Here is a 21,408-nt window from a genome sequence, read left to right as displayed (position 1 = left end):
AAAAAAACATGTCTGGTTAAGTGGAAAAAGATCATAGCATGTTTATTGTCTACACATTATTCACTGACATTAAATATTAATATCAAGAATTGAAAATACAGACATATTTGACATGTACAACCTTCTGTAATATATACATACAGCTCTGGAAAAAAAATAAGAGGCAACCTAAAAAATGATTAGTGAAAACCTCTGGAATGTAATCAAGAAGAAGATGGATGATCACAAGGCATCAAACCAAGCTGAACTGCTTGATTTTTTGCACCAGGAGTGGCATAAAGCTATCCAAAAGCAGTGTGTAGGACTGGTGGAGGAGAACATGCCATGTTGCATGAAAACTGTGATTAAAAACCAGGGTTATTCCACCAAATATTGATTTCTGAACTCTTAAAACTTTATGAATATGAACTTGTTTTCTTTGCCTTGTTTGAGGTCTAAAAGCTCTGCATCTTTTTTGTTATTTCAGCCAATTTTCATTTTCTGCAAATAAATGCTTTAAATGACAATATTTTTATTTGGAACTTGGGAGAAATGTCCGTAGTTCATAGAATAAAACAACAATTTTCATTTTACTCAAACATATACCTATAAATAGCAAAATCAGAGAAAATGTTGATGGTCTCTTATTTTTTTTCCAGAGCTGTATATTGTTGCTGTCACAAAAAAATAACCTTGTACCTTCAAAATGGCAACTTAATAGAGATGGGAAACACCTAGGAGAAACAGAAGTCATTTTAGAGCATTTCTATTGGTCCATTCATCATGAAATTCTAGCACAATATAAAAATGACAGATTTATATGATTAAATAGTTGCAAGTTGCAAATAGTTGTAGTTACAAGTGGTCTGGCTGTTTACATACAGTTGCCTCCAAAAGTTTTGGAACAGCGAGGTCGATCCCTTTATTTCTGCTGTAGACTAAAAAACATTTAGGTTTTACATTAGAATATGAGTATGAGACAAAAGATCAACATTTCGTTTTTTTTTATTCTGGGTGAGTTCAGACAGAAGGTGCTATCTTCTGAACTGTGTATCAGATCCAGATGAAAAAAAAAACTTGAAAAAAACCTTGTCTCATATTCATCTGTTAATGACAAATCCAAATGTTTTCAGTCTTCAGCAGAAATAAAGGGATTGACCTCACTGTTTAAATACTTTTGGAGGAGACTGTATATGATGTTTGGAGGACCTCAGTCTTCTTAATCTACTTCTGTACTTTTGTAGCATATATACATATTTATACAGAGGTAGTAGATCTAGCAGGATGAAAGGATGAAAAACTCTTGAGTTCACTTATCATAAATATATATTTTAAAATATCTGCATTAATGAAATGTGCATTTTTCACTTGCTTATGTGAATGTTTTCTGTCCACAGCACTGAAAGTCCAGTGATAATCCACCTTTTCCAGCATCAGAGATAATTCCTGCATTTGACCAGCTTTTGAAAGGCCTTCTTGAAGTCCTCATTGAAGATGGTGTAAATGAGGGGGTTTATGAGTGAGTTCAGATATCCAAGCCAGGTCAGAAAGCTGGCTATCTCTGAGGAGGGGACACAAGTAGAGCAGGTGTTAATGATCACTTCCTGAATGAAGAAGGGCAGCCAACAAATGACAAAGGCCCCGAGAATGAGGCCCAGAGTTGTGGCCGCCTTCCTCTCGCGCGTGCCTGATATCCGCTGTCTTTTGATGGATCTTTCTCTGCGGGACTGGAAATTTGGGCTCCTTGCAGTAATGCGTACCCTGTCCCCCTCTGTGGACGGCTCAGACAGAGACTTCTCTGGGGGACTGAGCGTATCGGGGCTTTGCTGTTCCCTGTCTGAACATTTAGGGATCATGTGTCCGTTCATTTCGGTCTTATTCAGACGGCTTGTCCCTCTTTTGTGGTAAAGAATTTTAGCTGCCCTGTATATCTTGTAGTAAAGAATCAGGATCAAAATTAGGGGGATGTAGAAGGCTCCAAAAGTGGAGTAAAGTGTGAATGCAATGTGATCGTGCTTAATGAGGCACTGGTCCGTGTCTTTGTTCTGTCTCCAGAGCAGCGGAGGGAGGGAAATGAGAATGGAGAGCAGCCACACAACGCAGATCATTACAGCGGCCCTCAAAGATGTTCTCTTTCTGGAGTATTCCACAGCGTCTGTGATGGCGCGATACCGGTCCAAGGCGATGGCAGCCAAGTGCAGGATGGAGCACGTGCAGCAGGTGATGTCCACGCTGAGCCAGATGTTGCACATCACCTGGCCCATGACCCAAGTGTCCTTCACGATGTAGACGATGCTGAAGGGCATGACCAAGACGGCCACCAGCAGGTCCGTCACCGCCAGGGAGCAGATAAGATAGTTGGCGGGGTGGTGCAGTTTGCGAGTGACAATGATGGCAGTGATGACTAAAGAGTTGATGGCGGTGGTCAGGACAGCAAGCACAGAGAGAGTGAGGGAGAGCAGGATCATTCCTGGAGAGCTTCTACCTAGCCCATCTGTAGGACTAGCTCCATCTGTGCAGTTTGAATCCATGCCTGGACAGAACGCAGTGGACAGAGTCAAGGGTAAAGGGTTGTGTAACTGCTATATACACTGTTTAAACTCTTAAAATCTGAATAAATACAGCAACAGAAACACTCTAAAACCACTTGGAAAAGATTCTTGGAAAATACAATATATATATATATATATATATATATATATATATATATATATATATATATATATATATATATATATATATATATATTTAAAATTAATTACATTTCCTGTAATTGACCATTAAAAAGATTGGGGGTGTGCCAAATCATACACATTAATATCATTATGATTTCTTGAACCAATAAATGAATATTCAAATATATTCAATTAAATGTCATTAAATTAGCATATTTTGTATTTGTTTAGCTATTCGCTGTAAAACTTTAGGGGAATTTTGTTGTGGAAATATTAATTAATAATTTTTGAATTTGTAACATACAATGTTTGTTTCTAATGAAAATTTGAAACAATTTTTGTTGCAGTAGTCTATTCTTGAAATTAATACATTATTTATTTCGTATTTTGTCATATTGGCAAGAATTTTGTTATCATAACAATCACTTAAATATTATTTTAGGAACATATCGCCCATCACTAATGGAGAAGCGTGTTTTTTCACTGGACAGTGACAATTTACACAATTATTCCAATTATCCTAAATACAGCCAGTTAGCTGAGACATTTGCTTCTTTAACTTTGTACTAAAGCAAAAAAGGAGAATCTGTGCCACCCAAAATCCTTTTCAGTTCCAAAGACTTTGTGGCACAAAACTAAAAAAAATAAAAAATTAGGCACCAAATGTCATGACTGGTCTGCTACATTTGAGGTACAGAAGAAAATTGTGTAAATTTGATTTTCTTCTTCTGTAAAACTATTTTAATAATGCAAAAAAATGTTGCAATATTACGATTTTACACAGAATTGGGCAAAATCTTTGTTTCTACTGAACTTTTGAAACAATTTTTTGAAATTATTATTATTTTTTTTTTCTCGTATTTTGTCATATTGCCAAGAACATTGTTATCATAGCAATCACTCAAATATTGTGATGTTATTTTAGGACCATATCGGCCATCACTAATGGAGAAGCGTGTTTTTTCACTCGATAGTGACAATTTACACAATTTTCCCACTTATTGCAAATACAGCCAGTTAGCTCTGACATTTGCTTCCTTAACTTTGTACTGGAGCTAAAAAGGAAAATCTGTTTCTCCCAAAATCCTTTTCAGTTACAAAGACTTTGTGGCACAAAACTAAAAAGGAAAAAAATATTAGCACCAAATGTCATGACTGGTATGCTACATTTGAGGTAAGGGAGAAAATTGTGTAAATTATATATTTTCTTCTGAAAAACTATATTAATAATGCAAGAAAATATTTTACAAAAAAAGAGACCAGCCTTATTCCACTGGTATCTGCATTAATAATAATAATGGTTACAGCACTAGGTGCTCTACATGACATAATTTATTTTAGTTACTCTCACAGCGATGTGAATGGTCTATGACATTTCCCCTATTTGTTTAGTTATGGTACATGAGCCTAAGAGACAGGTTGCTTCTAATGACCTTTATGGACATCATATGCACTTATCTTAAATGCGTCTTTCTCGTGGCCTTTTGTGGACAGTCTTTTCCCTATTTCAGAGCACTGTGACAGTGGGTTAGCATTTTAGCTGCCAGGTCCTCTCATTTTCACTGGAATCTGACATGTGACTGTACCTGTGGAAGTGCCGTTCATTCATTTGCCTGTTTCTGTGACCGTGCGTCACCGGAACAATACGTCATCTTGTCTTTGTGCTGACGGTAATTGACCATGGTGACACGTGCCATCAACTGCCAAAAGGTCAGCATCTGAGGGGTGTAGATCATGAAGTGACAGTGTGTTAGTGTTGCCAAGCAGAAGGTCAGATTAGGTTTGCAGATTGCAGCTGGTAAAGAAACATAATACACACACTATGTTAGTAAAACTACTGTCAAACAGAATAGCATATATTGTTAATCTGTAAATGTAAATGCAAATGAATGTAGTTAAGACATCTAGCCCAAATAAAAGTCTCTACCTGGGCCTGTTCTGTTAAGAACACAGACCTGTCTGTTCAGAGTCTCAATTTTTTTGAGGGGTAATCCATACTGCAATTATATTAATTAATACCTGTCAGCTGAGAAAATGTGTTTTAAACAGCAACCTTTTTAAATAGTGAAAGTGTGAGAGTTTTTATGACTAGTCATCAGCACAAAATTACTATGTATGCAGCTCCATTATGCACATATCCAGATACATTACTGCCCACATATAAATATATATATATATGTGTGTGTGTGTATCAAGCTGTGCCATGGCATAGACAGACTGTCTTTTATTACTTCTACAGATTAGGTAGCTTGAAACCCTACCTCAATCTTTTTTTTTTTTTTTTTTTTTTTGAGATCCAGACTATGAGGGAACCATGTAGTAAACTTAAAAGTGTTAAACAAACCAAAATACTCTTAAACTCTGACCTTCATTTCTTAAAGTATTTTTTCTTTACTTAGTTGAGTAGTTCTTGCCATAATAAGTATTAGAACATTACTCAAATAGGGCTTTTCACTGTATACTAGGGGTGTCACGATCTCGATATTTTATCGAAATCGAATCGAAATGAGGTCATGGTCTCGAGTATCGAAGTCAAAAAGAGGATCGACGATCCCTCCCGCGCGCGCTACGCAAATAGCGCAGCGCGCTACGCAAATGGCGCGGCACCAAACCAGCGCATATATAGAAATATAGACAGGGCTCTCAAGTTTTGAGTGTCGGCGGGAGTGTGATCACTGTTTTTTATCTGTCCAACGGGGGAGGGGGGGCGGGGGTTGGGCGCGCAGGTTTTGTATCTGTATCTGACGGAGGGGTGGGTGCGCGCAGGTGAGAGCGTGTGAACTCGCTGAAATGCGTGTGTCAGTGTGACTTGAGAACACTGACTATAGATCACAGTGAGGTGGATTAAAAATCTTAAACTTATAATTGACTACACCTGTTGCTTTCCATTGAATTAAAAAAACATCTTTCTCTCAGATAAAGTAAACACAAGCGTGTTTCTGACTAAAATAAAAGCTTTTCAGGAGAGATATAAGTTATGTGTAAATATAAGACAATACCTGACAAAATCTGTTTTAATGACGTTAATAAACATCACTGTGACAGCGCTAGTCACAGTTTCACCATATCACTTATCTAACCAGCCTGTACTGATTTCTGCCCCCCAATAATGCTTTCAATAACCTCTAGATAGATAGATAGATACTTTATTGATCCCCGGGGGGAAATTCTTGGCATCCAGCAGCAGGTTACACAATACACAAAGTTAAAAAAGACAAAATATAAAATATAAAGATACATATAAATACTCTAATAGCCTTTAATAGTCTTCAGTAGCCTTTAAAAGACTTACCTGGCGGCCGTGGTGTGTCCACTAAACTCCATAGTTATAAACATCCTGAGGTTAGCAGCGCGCTAACTGACCTGTTTATAATGTAATCCGAGCAGTGACTCCGTGTCGGCTGTTCTAACCTGCTGCTGTTAGCTGCTTGGGCTGAAAGATGAACTGTAGTGAGCTGTATAATCCGGTTAGTGGGGTTAAAACCTTTATTTGTTTACAGAAACAGTAAAAACGGACTGGCTGAGCCCTGTAGCCCGTGGCTGGGCTGTACTGAAGTAGTGACTGAGTGAAGAGAGCGGGGCTTGTGCTGCTGCTGCTAGTGGTTGGATGAAGAACTGCAGCTTCATGTAATGAGCAGTTTCACCAGCCATCCACACACAGCTCTGATAAACTGCTTGTTTTAATAGTGCACACTGTTGCTACCAAAAAAAGTCACTAGATGGCATTACCATATATATCTTAATAAATAATAATAATAATATTTATAATATTTACAATAATAATAATAATAAATATATTATTTAAATTTTATGAGGCATAAAATAATAACAAGAAAAAAAAACAAGAAAATCGAGAATCGAATCGAATCGTGACCCTCAAATCGAAAATGAAATCGAATCGAGGATTTAGAGAATCGTGACACCCCTACTGTATACCAACTCTACCTCTGCAAAACTTTACAACTGATGCTCTCAAGCAGAGATCAAGAAATGACAGTAACTTTTAACTTTTGACAAGTTCAGCACAGCTGTTAACTGAAAGCCATTCCAGGTGACTCTACCTCATAAAGCTGAAAATCCAGCCAAGGTGTGCAAAGCTGTTATCTAAGCAAGAGATACAGGTTTGGAAACTGCAGCCCCTACACACCTACAAAACATACCTGTCCAAGCTAATATGAATAATGATATTAATTCTGAAATTTAGTGAATCTGAATCTGAAATAATCTGAAATAAGTCTCGAGTTTGTTTAAGAATGTATTTCTGAGATTTCATCTGACTGTGATGTGGCAGTTTCCAGGGCCTGCCTTTTTTACTCTGATCGCTGCTTAAACCTAACTATTGTTATCTCCTTTCTCAAACTCTCACACCCTTAAAAAGCCCAAGAGCTATTACAGGTAAAATACACGGGGCCCAACAACCTTTTAAAAACATATTTACAAATAACACACTATTCCACACAGCCAGTTTGCCTTAGTGTTAAACTAACACTGGGAAATTTGCTATGTAATATAGCACTGAATGTCTCAAATGTAAAATAACAGGTAAACACAGGCTCTAATTATACTTCCAAATTCAGTACTTTATGGTGTTTACTTTTAAAAAGGAAAATAAAAACATTTGCAGGTAACACAGCAGCACATGATCTTCTTTTATACCTTGTCTATGTTCAATTAAACATGGAAAAAAATGTCAAATGTAAATTAGCGTATTTTTCACAATATGAGGCGCACTCAAAGTCCTTAAATTTTCCCAAAAAATCAACAGTGTGCCTTATAATTTGGTGTGTCTTATGTATGAATTCTACCAGTCAGGTTGTAAGGAGCAGTAAAGCCATTCCGCTGAAGTACAGAGTTATACAGGAGTTTCAGTGAAGTTTCCAGCGAGGCTGGAGCAGTAGTAGCATTAGCCGCTAACTGCAGCACTAGCTCTTTTGCCGTTCAGAAGTGTAGTCTGCGCGTTTACTGTGTTAAAACAAGCTACGATGAACAAACCACTAGCTAATAGCACCCTGGGTTAACGAAACACGCAGGGTTAATCAGTGTAGCGCTGCAGTTACTAGTGCTAATCGCTGCTAACCACGGCTAGTGCTGCTGCTAACTGCGCTAAATTACTGGAAATCTAAGCTTACTGTAAATAAACAGATGTAGATAAACAGCTTTACTCACCCAAATGAACAGTTTTCAGGAGAGAAATCTGTGTAGATTAACATCCAGTGCTCATTTGACTTTGAAAGAAAAGTTTTTTTTAAGAATTGAAAAAAAGAAAAATTATTTAGGTGCCCCTGCGGAGAGACCTGCTAAATCAGAAGGGAAACATTGGGACATCCTAATTCCTTCCTATTATCGCTTAAAATGCTCCTTATAATCCGATGTGCCTTATGTATGAAAATATACCAGAAAATAGAGGTTCATAGATCAGTGGTAAGTAAGACTCTATGACCTTTCATCTCTCTTTCAAGTCAGAGCATTGTACAGCAGGGTGATGGTAGTTTTGTGAAGCTATAGTCTTAAAAAAGTTGTTGTTTTCTCTTTTTCTGACTAGTCAACAGCTGCCCATTGTGGCGACTACTGTATGTCCTTTAGTATAATATGGCTCATGTTGAGGAAATTATTAAGATTTTTTTTTAAATATATATGCATCTTGAGTCAAAAGTCAAAGGACACTGGACAGATTTCCCATCACTTTCCTCTGGCCAGGTCGGGTCGGGCTCAAGAAAATGGTCTGTGATGCAGGTTTTTCAATGCTATTTTTATTTTATATAAAGCTATGGTGTGATAATCACAATATAGCAAAGTAATGAATCAAACTATTTTTTTAAAAGGTGCACAAATTAGAATGTTATAATCACGCAGCTCTGGGGCGCACAAGTGTGTTCCGATCCAGCTCGATCTAAGGTCTAGTTCATAATGATTGGATCCAACATCTGTGCTGCCCTGTGACTTTTGACTCACTCTGTATATATAATGGATATAGGATATAGACTATGATAAAAGAGAGAAAAATTCATTTCCTTATTCAGAAAGTCTGTTGCTAAACTCAGGTGTTGTCTACATTTACACTATTTGTTTTCTAGCTTCAACTCGTGATTATATTGATCTTAAAGCTCCATAATAATAAGACCATCTTATACATTACATTACCAATTCACCACGTTACATATTATTCTTGCTCTACCAAAATGACATTGCTACATGTGCTACATGTTTCAGAACAGTGCAAATGAACTCTAGACTAGGGGTGGGCAAAATTATATCGTATACAATATATTGTGACACAGAAATATCATGATATTAAAAATCCATATCGTGATAATAGGGCTGTTCTGTCTTAAAAGTAGTCTATTATTTACTGTGAAGCTTTAAGTGTATTTGTTGTATAAATTGTTTTAGTTTGCAGTTTATATGCATGCACTAAATATTCTGCAATATTTTTTGCTGCATTATATTATTTTATGCTATATTATTTATTTTGCCACATTATGATTATAATGTTATACTATTATACTATATTCCTGAAATGAATTAATTATTTAATTTTTCCTATATCGCCAAGTATATAGTTATCGCAAATATACCCTGAAATATCGTGATATTATTTTAGAGTCATATCGCCCATCCCTTTTTTGTCCAATTTTATGTTAAAAGTACCCTTGAGGATGTCACCCCTGTAACAAAAGGGGTACCACCCCATAATTATATATCTTTTTTATGACAGTGTAAAAGAACTATAAGAACCGTAATCCTAAATGTCAGTAGATATGTACGTGATAATCTTTGAGAAAGCTAAAATGTGAACTGAAGTACTTTCTGTTGGGAGAAGCAGTAAATTACAGACATCCCAAGTTGCAAAAAAAAAAAAGAGAGAGTTGGTGCATCAGACTATTAACAGACAGATAGCGACCTGGGTAAATACTGTATGTGTGTGAATCCTGCCTCTTTATAAATTGCAGCTCTATGTGTCTGTCCATGTCAGAATGTAACTTTGTTAGAGCTCACACTATAATGGCACAATAACTAGAATATTTTTGGGCTATGGATTTAACAAAAACCCAGGGCGCTGTGTGGTGTTAACCTGGGCCTGCTTACAACTGTGACACACTGTCACTGAGTTCATAACTATTCAATGACCAAGTCATCTCTCAGTTGCAGAAAACGATTCAACCAAAGCCTAGGCAACACATGGTTCCCCAGATGCCACAAAAAAGCCTACCATTCAGCCTTCGCCATCTCAGTGTGACAAGGACATATTAAAATAACTTTCCAGTCTTGCCAACACTCAACATTTAAACAGTACCTCAATATTCCAGTTTGTAGTTAATCCAGCCTCACTATGGATAGACTATATGTCCAAATGTTGGTGGATATTGCTTCTAATGAATGCACTCAGCTATAATTTGGCACAGGTGTGCAAATGCATCCACACATGCAGCATGTAGAGACCCTGAAATATTGCCACCAATTTTTGTCATACCTGTCAAGTCTCCAGTTTTGCCCAGAAAACTACCGTATTTTACTCCTCTTTTTCACCATCCTCCCGTATTAGTATTTTCCCATACATTTCCTGTATTATATTTTATAAATACATACATTCCTGTGCCTCTTCATACTGAAATGTCACTAGTCTCGTGAGAACTGCCACCCAGGCTGCTGCATGTTTCAGTTCTCTCGAGATTAGTGGCGACAGCGGTAACAACCCTGAAACAACAAATCAGAAAAATGGATGGTTGCAAGGAGAGGAAGGACATACTTGCCAAAAAAGTGAAGACTTAATTTAAATCTCTAGAAATGTGCTTTTATTTTGGCTGTATTATACACTGTAAAAAAATGCTGTAAAATCCACAGTAGTTTACTATGTTCCTGCACAATTAACTACTGTAAATACTTTTACAGTATTATACTCTGAATGCGACCAAAACCACAGTAATTAACTTGAAAATAATAACACAGTTATGTAATCACATTAATAATCCCACTACTGTAAAAAATCAAGTAATAATCCTACTACTGTAGAAAATCACCGTAATACACTGTAATAATCCACTAATGGACAATCAAAAGGGGGCAGAAGTCATTTGGATTTATTTTGGATTTAACCCACCTACAACCTGAAAAAGAAGAAGAAGAAGATGATGAAGAAGAAGAAGAAGATGAAGAAGAAGAAGAAGAAGAAGAAGAAGTTTGAAAAGTGGAGAAGCACTGAAGCGACCATTCCATGTAAGTATCATTTAGCACAATGACTTGACTAACTAAAATCTAAATCTAATTATATTTTTATGTCACAGTAGTCAAAGCAATGAAATCAGAATAAGACTGGTAGATGAAAAAGCAAGTTGCAAAAAAATAAAAAATAAAACTAAGCTAAGCTAAATTTTAATTAGATTTAAACGTTTGCCTGTTTAACTTTGAAAACATGCTCTTAAATGTTCTGTGTTTGTCCCATATTTTTCAATTAAGAGTTTTATTTTTCTATAAAAACTTTGACTTGCCCTGAGAGCCTCTTATTAACATGATGAGCTTAACAAACCAGTTTGGTGATTCTCTATATTAACTTTAATGTTCATTTCTGTTTGATTCCTTGTCAGAATGAATCCTGACTCTAGCAAGTGCAGTGTAAAGTTCAAGAAAAGCCAGAAAACTGGAAGAACTGTAAAACATCAGATATGAATCCATGCATCCTTTCTTTCACAAGGGACTTCAGAGTTTGACTGGCAAAATAATTAGATTAACCTGTTGTTCTTCACATACTGAGGAAAAAAAATAATGAATGATGATTATTGTTTGCTGTTTCTCTGCACTCTGATTTTGTTGAACAATAAAAATGTCATGCAGTAGATGGCATTAAAGAAATGCTTATGTTTAACAGTGATTTAATACTGGCTGCAAAATAAAGCAGTATGGTATCATTCTATTGTGAAAACACTAATGTAAATAAAAACACAATACACATCATTTTTTTTTACAGAAAAATACAGTATGAATGAAACATTTTTAGAGACTAATCTACTATTCAGCTGCCAGTTTTTTTAACAGTGATTTTTGTTTTTACAGTAACTTACTGTTAAATTTCTGCCGGTTAGTTACTTTAATTTGCTTTTGGTTCACAGTAAATTACCAGTATTAGTATTAATACTAGTATTAGTATTAGTATTAGTTACTGTGATTTTATTTCACAGTGAATTACTTGTAAATTACTGCAAGTTATTTACAGCACATTTTTAAATTTCACAGCTCTTTTTTTACAGTGTAAGAATGAGTAGTTGGTATTTTGGATTTCTTGTAATTCTGGCTTAAAATGTAAGAGATATTGAACCTTGGTTGGGCTGGTGGGACGTCTCTAAGCAGACAACGGAAAAGCTTCCTTATTTTTAAATCCAAAACTTGACAGGTATGCCCATTGGCACAATTTTCAATGTCAGGAGTAGGCTAGAGCAGTATAAACTGTTTTCTGGAATGTTGGTGCTCCATCCAATACTTTTAGGATAAGTTGAGGTTGGGTTTTGATCATCTAACAAGCTGACCTCGCTAATGCTCTTGCTGCTGAATGTATTCAAATCCTGACAGCAATGCTCCAAAATCAAGAAAAAGGCCATTCCAGGACAGTAAAAGGAGTTACTCAAACAAAAGAAGGATCCACTTATTCATTACCATTAATTTTGGAAGAAACAATGAATGTGCAGATGTTCCCATATGTTTTTGTTCATAAAGTGTATCCTTAAATTACAATGTCCATGTCATTGAAAAAGTGCAATGTTCTTTCTGCAAGTACAAAATTGGTAAATGATTGGACCCAAGGATTGGAAGATTGGACCCAAGCACAAAGAGGAAAGTCCACTTTATATATTCTTCTTATTATTCTTATTATTAGCTGCTATAATGATAGGATGAAGTAGGGACTGTGAGTGCTTTTGACTGTGTGAGAGGAATTAGGGTGAATCCCATTTCTCCCCTTGGCCCTACCCCTTCTTTTCGAGTGTAATCCTTCCCCTTGGAACGGAGTTACAAGGGGAAGGGGTAAAATCCTACCCCTAGGAATTGGGACAACCCTTCAAGCACCCGGTGAAAGGTGAATCTTATTGAAAATAGCCTCCATAATATACTAGAAATTGTATATCACACTGGTTCCCAACACTGGTCCTGGAGCAGGTAATGTGTTACAAAAACAATATAATGTGCAAGAATATGGGTCCTCAGTGACAGAGGAATCATTGGTATATCACAATGACGTTTGTCAATGAACAATAAATACATAAATAAATAGCACTGATTTATGACCAGGCTACTAGCGGTGGTGTGTAGGTGACCCTGCTGGGCTGATGTGATGATAGCAGTGGAGCGCTAAAGTTCAGTAGCCTAGCTGCTGGTTAACTAGTTAACTTTAGGGCATTGTATGTGTACAGAAAGGGGGCAGGAGGTGCAGAAATTAATTAATATTGTCCATTCCTTAATTCCTCTGTGATGGGGAGCTGAAATTAGCTCTGATTATTTTTTATTTGATTTATTTTTTCCGTTCCGCCTTAAATGCGGTAGCGCCTGCCGTCTGTTGCACCATTTAAGGTGGAACGGTAAAGTTAGCTAGCTAGCTAGCTACCGAAACGAACTACTAGCGAACTTTTTATGCTTGTTACGAAGAATTCAGCCATAAAACATCAAAACTACACAATAAACTAAGGTAATACAGTGCTAATCGTAATTTTTAACATGGAAAATACTTTCTTTGGTCGCTTGTTCCGCCATCTTGCCAGTCATTCTCATACCCCTCGGTACGAAGTGTGGGTCTGGAAAATCTCCGTTTGAAGGGCTAACTAGCCCTACCCCTTACCCCTACCACTTCATCCTAACAGGAATCGGGACACCCCTACCCCTTGACGTGCACGCGCAAAACAGAGGGGTAGGGCCAAGGGGAGAAATGGGATTCACCCTTACACTTCCTGAAGTAAGAAGGGAAAAGGCTTGAAAAGGGAACTTAGGAACTTACTATAAGAAACTTACTGTTGCCTTTTTTATGTTCTTTTGATATTTTCTCTTCTTTTGTTTGGCTTTCTTTTAAGGTCTTGTTGCTTTATTTGTGAGAATTTTGCTTTCTTTTTAGATCTTGTTTTTGGATTTCTTTTGAGATCTCTTTTTCTTTTCCTTTCCTTTCCTTTCCTTTCCAAGTCACATCTCTATAAAGGTGTGACAAGGGTGTACTTCTTGCCATGGCTTTATATACCAGTGAAAAGGTAAGCCTGGTTTGCACTGATCATTTCTTGCAATTCTGGGATTTGGATTTCCCTTGGGTGACAGTGATTTTCTGTCTTCACCCTCTGCTGGCAGCACAAGCCAACCTCTTACAACAGTGTAATAGTACTAAAATGAATTCTTACACAGTTTGTCCAAAAGTACACAAACACTCTCTACACTAGATACTGGATTTTGCCCCTTCAAGGTGTATACATTATGGACACAGATGATCAATTGTGCACACTGAAAAAAACACTGAAAAAGCAGTCCTTGGGATAGCCACAGATAAGCCTGAAACCACAAGGCCCAATATTAAGCATCATATAGGCTGGTATACACATCCTAAGCTTTGGGCTTCTGACTTAAAACCCCAAAATTTTAGTTATTCGAAATGATAGAGCACTATGAATTGAGGTGGTACTCTTGATCCCAAACTCATGACCCAACTTTAGCACCAGATATTTAGACATCACCTGTGCCTGAATATAATCAAGTCCTCATCAAGCTACCTGTTAATCCCCTTGAGTTCTAAAGAAACATTACAAAAACAGGTGTTCACAGGCTTTTTGGCATGTATTAAATTTCCTACAGAAATGAATCAAGGTTGTGTTCGTCTTGGTCAGGTTAAAGGTTCCTAATGCCCTAAGGTTTGCAAAATTCTAAGGCTGATGTGCAGTAAGATAAACTCCATCATACTGCCCAAAGACCTTCTCTCACATTAAGTGGTTATTTTGTCACATCCTGTTTTTCTGAATTTGGGAACTTTCACCTTCAGGCACTCAATTTAAAGAGGTATGTCACCTTATCAGTCTCTACCTTCTGAACACCTCCTTTTTTAAACTGCAGGAGTTATCTGAGCACAGGAGCACTCATTTGAATATAGGAATATTTGGCTGCAACTTTTGCTTGGCATGCCCTTGAATTTGTTTTCCCCATGAAATCTGCCATGTTATTCATTCTTAAATAAGTGTGTGTGAGTAAGTAGCAGAGCTAGACTTCGTTTAGCAGCAGACCTACAGAAAATGACTCTTCACTTCTCTAAAGCAAGAAGCACTAAGTACAGCTCAAGAGAATCCATCATCTGAGTTTGTTCTGAAACAATTTACTTTGATGAACCCAGTGCACTTGGCTAAGTGGTTATTTACCTCTTGAAGACAGCAGGCTCATGTGCTCTCTCAAATGAATAGAAAATGGCACATAGTGCTCAGACTAGCTTGGTTTGTGTTGTTCTTTGAGAGAAATTTCAACCATATGATTTAATTCACTGACCTGTATATCCTGAAATTGCTGCAAAATTGGCAATAATCTGGCAACTGGGCAGGCAAAGGAAGTGTTGCAGTGTGTTGACAAGGACATTCCTGGTTAACCCTTGACGTGTGGGTTTGCATTCATTTACATATGTGCTTAAGACATAACTGCCAGAGACCTACAGTGTTGTGAAAAAGTATTTTATTTTGTTTTTTCCATTTTTGTCATACTTACTTTTTTCTTTTTTCAAACTTTAATTTCTAACAAATATAACCTTAATAAATAAAAAACACTTTTTAAAAGATGATTTCATTTATAAAGGGAAAAAAACTATGCAAACTAATCTAGCCCTGTGTGTGCAAAAAGTGTTTGACCCCATAAATTAACTGTGATTAATTACACTTTTTAGAAAGCTGAGTTCAATTTCACTACTAACCACGAATAAAAGATCTCAAAAAGCAACACATTATACATTATCACAGCGGACCACAGAAAACATTATTCACACTGGTGAACTTTCCCAGAAGTGGCCAGCCAACCAAATTATTCCACAAGGTCATGGACAACTCATCCAGGAGGTCACAAAAGAACTCAGAACAACATATAAAGAACTGCAGGTCTTACTTGCCTCATTTAAGGTCAGTATTAAAGATTTAATATAAGAAAGAGACTGGTCAAAAATGGTATTAATGGGAGAGTTCCAAGGCAAAAAACACTGCTGACCAAAAAAAAAAAAAAACACAACGGCCCATTTTGGACAATGATCCAAAGCACACAAACAAGTTCACCGCTGTATTTCTTAAAAAAAAAAAAAAGAAGATTTTGGAGTTGCCTAGACAAAGTCTGATTGAGATGCTGGGCATGATCAATCTCTACGATTGAGATTTTGTGCTTGTGGGCTTTCCCTACAGTTGTAGAGTGTAATAAATGTTTCAGGCGGATTAGTTTCTCTTTCTCGTTTTCTGGCTTTCACAGACATATTCGGTCTCTTTCCAGTTTCTGCCAGAGTGTCTGTATGTTAGTTTGTAAAGAATGAACCAGTAGTCCTTGTAGAACTGTTAGAACTAAAGGTCGGAAAGCAGGTCGCAGTTCTCGCGAGCGTTGGTCGTGGCCACCTCAGAAAACTTACAGAGTCTGGTTTGAGCTTAAAGGAGTTCCGGCACAGACACGAGAGCACTGCTATTCCTCCTATTACACCTTAATGCAGCGCGGCAGTAAGTTTCAAGATGTAATTTTACTTCTTTAATAAGATTAAAAATCAAGGAAATCCTACCTAGTGCTGCTTTAAATAGTCTGTTTATGCTCAAAACCCCTTTTTTTTTCAAACAGGGCTAGATTGGTTTGAATATTTTTTTATATAAAACAAATCTCTAGGGGGCAAATTCTTTTTCACGCCACTGTATGTGGTACATAAAGAAGGTTCTTTTGAAACAGATTTTTAAATCAAAATGAATTAACTCAATGTCCAGTGAACTGCAACATTCAACCCATGTAGTGACAGCGGCTTTATAGAGGGAAAGATGTAATGGAACAGGGGTAAAGGTGGGGGTTTCAGTAATAAAAAAATTATTGCTCTGAAGGCCCCCACACTCATTTCTGTACCTCCACTGGATTGATGGGAATGGTTGTCATGGTGATGACTTTTTGTTTGGAATAATGAAAGGCCTGTGTGGAATGAAACAGTAAATCCGTTCAGCAAGGAAGTGTTTTTATTTTTTTGGCTGATGTGGTCAATGTAAAGAGCTATGTTTTGACAAACAACCTGAATTTTCTTCAGGTTATTTTCACATGTACTTCAGTATCTACACCGCCATGTATTATTGAGGGCTTGGTAATTCTTATTTAGGTAAGTGTGGCCCACAGATTCATAAAACACATTATCATTAAACATTTCTTTTAAAAAAAATTATTTTACATATTTAAAATTCTTTTTCCCATTTTCTCCCCAATTATACAGCAACTACCCAACCCACTCATTAGGACTCCCCCTATCCCTAGTGATGCCTCAACACCAGGAGGGTGAAGACTAGCACATGCCTTCTCCGATACATGTAAAATCAGCCACCACCTCTTTTCGGAGTGCTGCTGATGCAGCATTGCTGAGTAGCATCACAGCGCTTTTGTAGGAAAGTGCAGCGACCTTATTACGATAAATTAGCTCACAGACGCCTTGTGATGACTGACATCACCCTATGGAGTGATGTGGGGAAAGAACACCATCTACCCACCCAGAGAGAGAGAGCAAGGTCAATTGTGCTCTCTCAGGGTTCCGGTTGCTGAAGGCAATCTACATGAACAGGATTCGAACCTGATCTCCCGATCATAGTGGCAGCGCTTTGCCCACTCGGAGCCCAACACCTAAATATTTCTAAAACATACATTATATGGACAAGAGAATCCCAACACCTGATCATTTATTGTCCCATGCAAGATTATTTTTTGGCATCAGGATGTCCCCCCACCTCATCCTCAACTTCCAAACTCATTCTGAATAAGTAGTACTGGATGAAGCACCATCATTCTAGAGAACACAATTCCATGGGCTCCACAACTCAATACTTGGGTGGCTTTATACATATTTATACACATGCCTACATATGGCTTCAGGCATGATGCCAACAGCAAGTTCATGTTTATCTGCTTCAGATTCCTGTTCTATTGGCTGTACTTCTCTAGAGGGATTAGACAGATGTGTGTGTGTGTGTGCATTTGTACATCTGTGTCAGCAATGGGTTCAACTTTAAATAGCTGAATGCATTTGAAGGGATGGCCACTAGCATATAGTATACATATACTATAGCGCATATAAGGAATAAGAAAAAAAGAACTTCAGAATGGTTTAAAACCCCACACTGTTGCAAAAATCTATTAGATCCCTTGTCTGAAACGTTTTATTATTATTATTATTATTATTATTATCTGTTTATCTGAAGAATTGCAGATTATTTATTAAGCACTCTATGAACAATGATTAAAACACACTAAGTTTTATACACCATTTTTGGTAAATTTAGTTGGCGCACTGCAGTATGCATGTAATACTTAACAATGAAAACAATTCATAATACAGAAACTGCACACATACATACGACAGACTGATGACTATTAGTATCTTTACACTAACTGTAGCTTCCTTTAAAGTCGCAGAAAAAAGGCAAAATGGCAAGAATTACCCAGCTGTTCAAATTCCCCAAAGAGTAATTGGATTCTGCAATTTTAATGTCATGTCATTAATGTCATATGCTTTCAAATGTAAAGGATAATAATTATTTATTTATGTAACTTTTAAATATCATCGCTCACCAAGTGAGTCTAAGAAAGGCCAAGGGGTCTACAGGAGCTTTCTCAATTCAAGACGTTCATTTTGACTGATTTCACAATATGACTTGATATGTGATATGTGAGGTTAGGGCTTGTTGAGAAAAGCCACCTCTAATGCAAGTCTTGTTTATGGCAGTTTCTTGGAATGTGCATTAGTGAGACTGTGCTGTGAACCTTTTGTATTATGAGAGCTCAAATGTGAAATCTGTTATTTACATTTACACTTATGGCATTTAGAACATGCTCTTATCCAAAGGGGATTACGAAAGTGCTTAGTCATTTACTTAGAACATCCAAAGCTAGTATTCACAGACCCTGAATTTAAGATGCTTTTGAGCTCCTGTCCCCTACACTGTAAAATAAAATGCAGTGAAATCCACAGTAGTATACTGTGTTCCTGCACAATTACCTACTGTAAATACTTTTACAGTATTACATGATTAATGTGGCCAAAACCACAGTAATTAACTTGAAAATGTCAAAATCACAGTAATAATCCTCATACTGTAGAAAAACACTGTAATAATCCAATGATGGACAATCAAAAGGGGGCAGTAGCCATTTGGATTAACTTTGGATTCAACCCACCTACAACCTGAAGAAGAAGAAGAAAAGGAAGAATAAGAGGAAAGAAGAAGAAGAAGAAGAAGAAGAGGAAAGAGGAAATAAGAAGAAGAAGAAGAAAAAGAAAAAGTTCACCAACTTCTGGTCTTTTGGTCTGAACCATGGTTTGTGGCCCCTTTCACATCGGCTTTTTAAAGGTAGTTATTGTTATGCTATCACTTATTTAAGATTTTATATTTTTTATTTAAATTGCTCGTAGATGTATTTTAATAAATGATTTATGTAGATTCATTTTTTACTGTTTATTTTCTAATGCAAATGCATTATCGATTACCATATTTTACTATTACTATAGCTATATGTGTGATCTTCTACATTAATCAGATCCCATTAAATCAGTTTTTCTTCACCCCAGTTAATTGGCTGTAAAAAAAAATATGTAAAAATGTATCACAAATGAGAAACCAATAAAACATTTCTGGACTTGCCCGAAAGCAAGCTCACAGGCTTAAATTTCATTTTGCCACCTTAAAATTCTGAAAATTTTTTTCAGTATGAACCTTGTTAAAAAATTTAAATAGTTTTTATTTTACATCAGGGTGATGCTGGTAAGTCTCTCCTCTCATAAATTGTATTACTGCCAGCATAATCATACACTGGTCAGTTTTTTATTCATGTGTACAACATTTGCATTCGATTTTTTTTCAACGGTTCTGAAATATTTCTGTTTTGCTGTGGAATTACTGCATTTCTGAGCATTCCACAGGAAAACACATTGCATAACTTCTACCCTTTTATCATGTGGGTGCCTAAACGGTAATAAAAGAAGTTAAGACTAAGCTTAATATTTTTAATTAGACATAAACACTGCAGGCAGGGGGCTGTGCGTTATGTACTCTGTGTTATGCAGTGATATAAATGGGCTTAGGGGCCGTGCTCTTCTGTTTACCCTCCTCTTCAGTGGATTTAGAAAGTAGAAGTTTCCAGAAAAAGCTTGCCCTACATTAGAATATGCTCCTAATGAACCGTGCCGAGAACACAAATTAAATCTGCTTTTTGTAGAGGCATACAAAAATTTGGAAAGCCTGATCAACAGTTCTGTTATTTAGAATGATTAGGCAAGAAGGTAATAAACTGATCCCCACAAGGCATGAAGTTTCCATAAATATAAATCATACTTTTCAGCTGCATTTTAAGCAAGATTATTATGTGTGTAGGGCCTCCTGCATTGAATGTTGATGTGCTTTCTGCATTAAAAGGCAATGCCTTTTATTAAATACAGTGGCTTGCAACAGTATTCATACCCCTTGAACTTTTACACATTTCGTCACCTTATAACCACAAACTTTTTTATTTTATTTTATAGAGATTTTAATTGATAGACAAGCACAAAGTAGCGCATAATTGCGAAGTGAAATGAAAATGATAGAGCAACGAGAGCACTGGCCAGAGAAGCAGCCGAGAGGCCCATAGTCACTCTGGAGGAGCTGCAGAAATCCACAGCTCAGGTGGAAGAATCTGTCGACAGGACAATTATAAGTCGTACAGTCCACAAATCTGGACTTTACGGCAGAGTGGCAAAAAGAAAGCCACTGCTAAAAGAAAGACATAAGAAGTGCTGTCTGTACAGCAAACATGAAAAAGAAGATGCTGTGGTCAGATAAGTACAAAGTGTTTTGTGTGGCAGAAAAGTAACACTGCTCATCACCCTGAACACACCATCCCCACTGTGAAACATGGTGGTGGCAGCATCATGCTGTGGGGATGCTTTTCTTTAGCAGGTAAAGAGAAGCTGGTTGATGGATGGGAAGATGGATGGAGATAAATACCGGTCAGGAATCCTGGAAGAAAACCTGGTGGAGACTGCTAAAACATTTAAGACTGGGAAGGAGATTCAAGACAATGACTCTAAACATACAGCCAGAGCTACAGTGGAATGATTTAGATTAAAGAATATTAATGTGTTAGAATGGCACAGTCAAAGTCCTGACCTAAATACCACTGAGCTTCTGTGGAGAGACATGAAAAATGCTGTTCACAGACGCCTCCATTCAACCTGGCTGAACTTGAGCTCTTTTATACAGACTAATGGGCAAAAATCTCTAGATGCGCAAAGCTGGTAGAGACAAACCTCAAAGCACGTATAGTTATAATTGCAGTGAATGATGGTTCTACTAAGTATTCATAAAGGGGGCTTAATATTTTGCACATTACACTTTTCTGATTTTGATTTGATAAACAGTTTAAAAAACATGCATTATTTTCGTTCAAATTCACAATTACGCAATACTTTGTGTTGGTCTGTCACCTAAAATCTCAATAAAATACATTTAAGCTTGTGGTTGTAAGGTGACAAAGTGTGGAAAATTTCAAGGGTTATGGATACTTTTGCAAGCCACTG

The 21,408-nt window shown here is 36.9% G+C and overlaps 1 protein-coding gene across 2 annotated transcripts in view; it reads right to left on the bottom strand.

Annotated features, from left to right (window-relative positions):
- Window positions 1-840: 840 nt before the first annotated feature.
- Window positions 841-21,408, bottom strand: part of htr1fa (5-hydroxytryptamine (serotonin) receptor 1Fa) — a 30,620-nt gene continuing 10,052 nt past the window's right edge. The window contains exons 1-3 of one of the 2 annotated variants that reach the window (XM_007251732.4): window positions 7,821-8,064; window positions 4,241-4,372; window positions 841-2,512 (exon numbers count right to left, since the gene is read on the bottom strand). In XM_007251732.4, coding sequence (XP_007251794.4) covers window positions 1,413-2,512; window positions 4,241-4,259 — 1,119 coding nt within the window. In that variant the 5' untranslated portion in view covers window positions 4,260-4,372; window positions 7,821-8,064 and the 3' untranslated portion in view covers window positions 841-1,412. Of the gene's footprint in view, window positions 2,513-4,240; window positions 4,373-7,820; window positions 8,065-21,408 lie in introns of those variants that run through there. The other variant, XM_049485069.1, reaches the window with a different exon arrangement.

The sequence above is a fragment of the Astyanax mexicanus genome, chromosome 11 (genome assembly GCF_023375975.1).
Source record: "Astyanax mexicanus isolate ESR-SI-001 chromosome 11, AstMex3_surface, whole genome shotgun sequence".
Lineage (NCBI taxonomy): Eukaryota > Metazoa > Chordata > Actinopteri > Characiformes > Acestrorhamphidae > Astyanax > Astyanax mexicanus.
The sequence above is the reverse complement of the archived record's forward strand: the minus strand, read 5'-3'. Positions and strand labels throughout refer to the sequence as shown.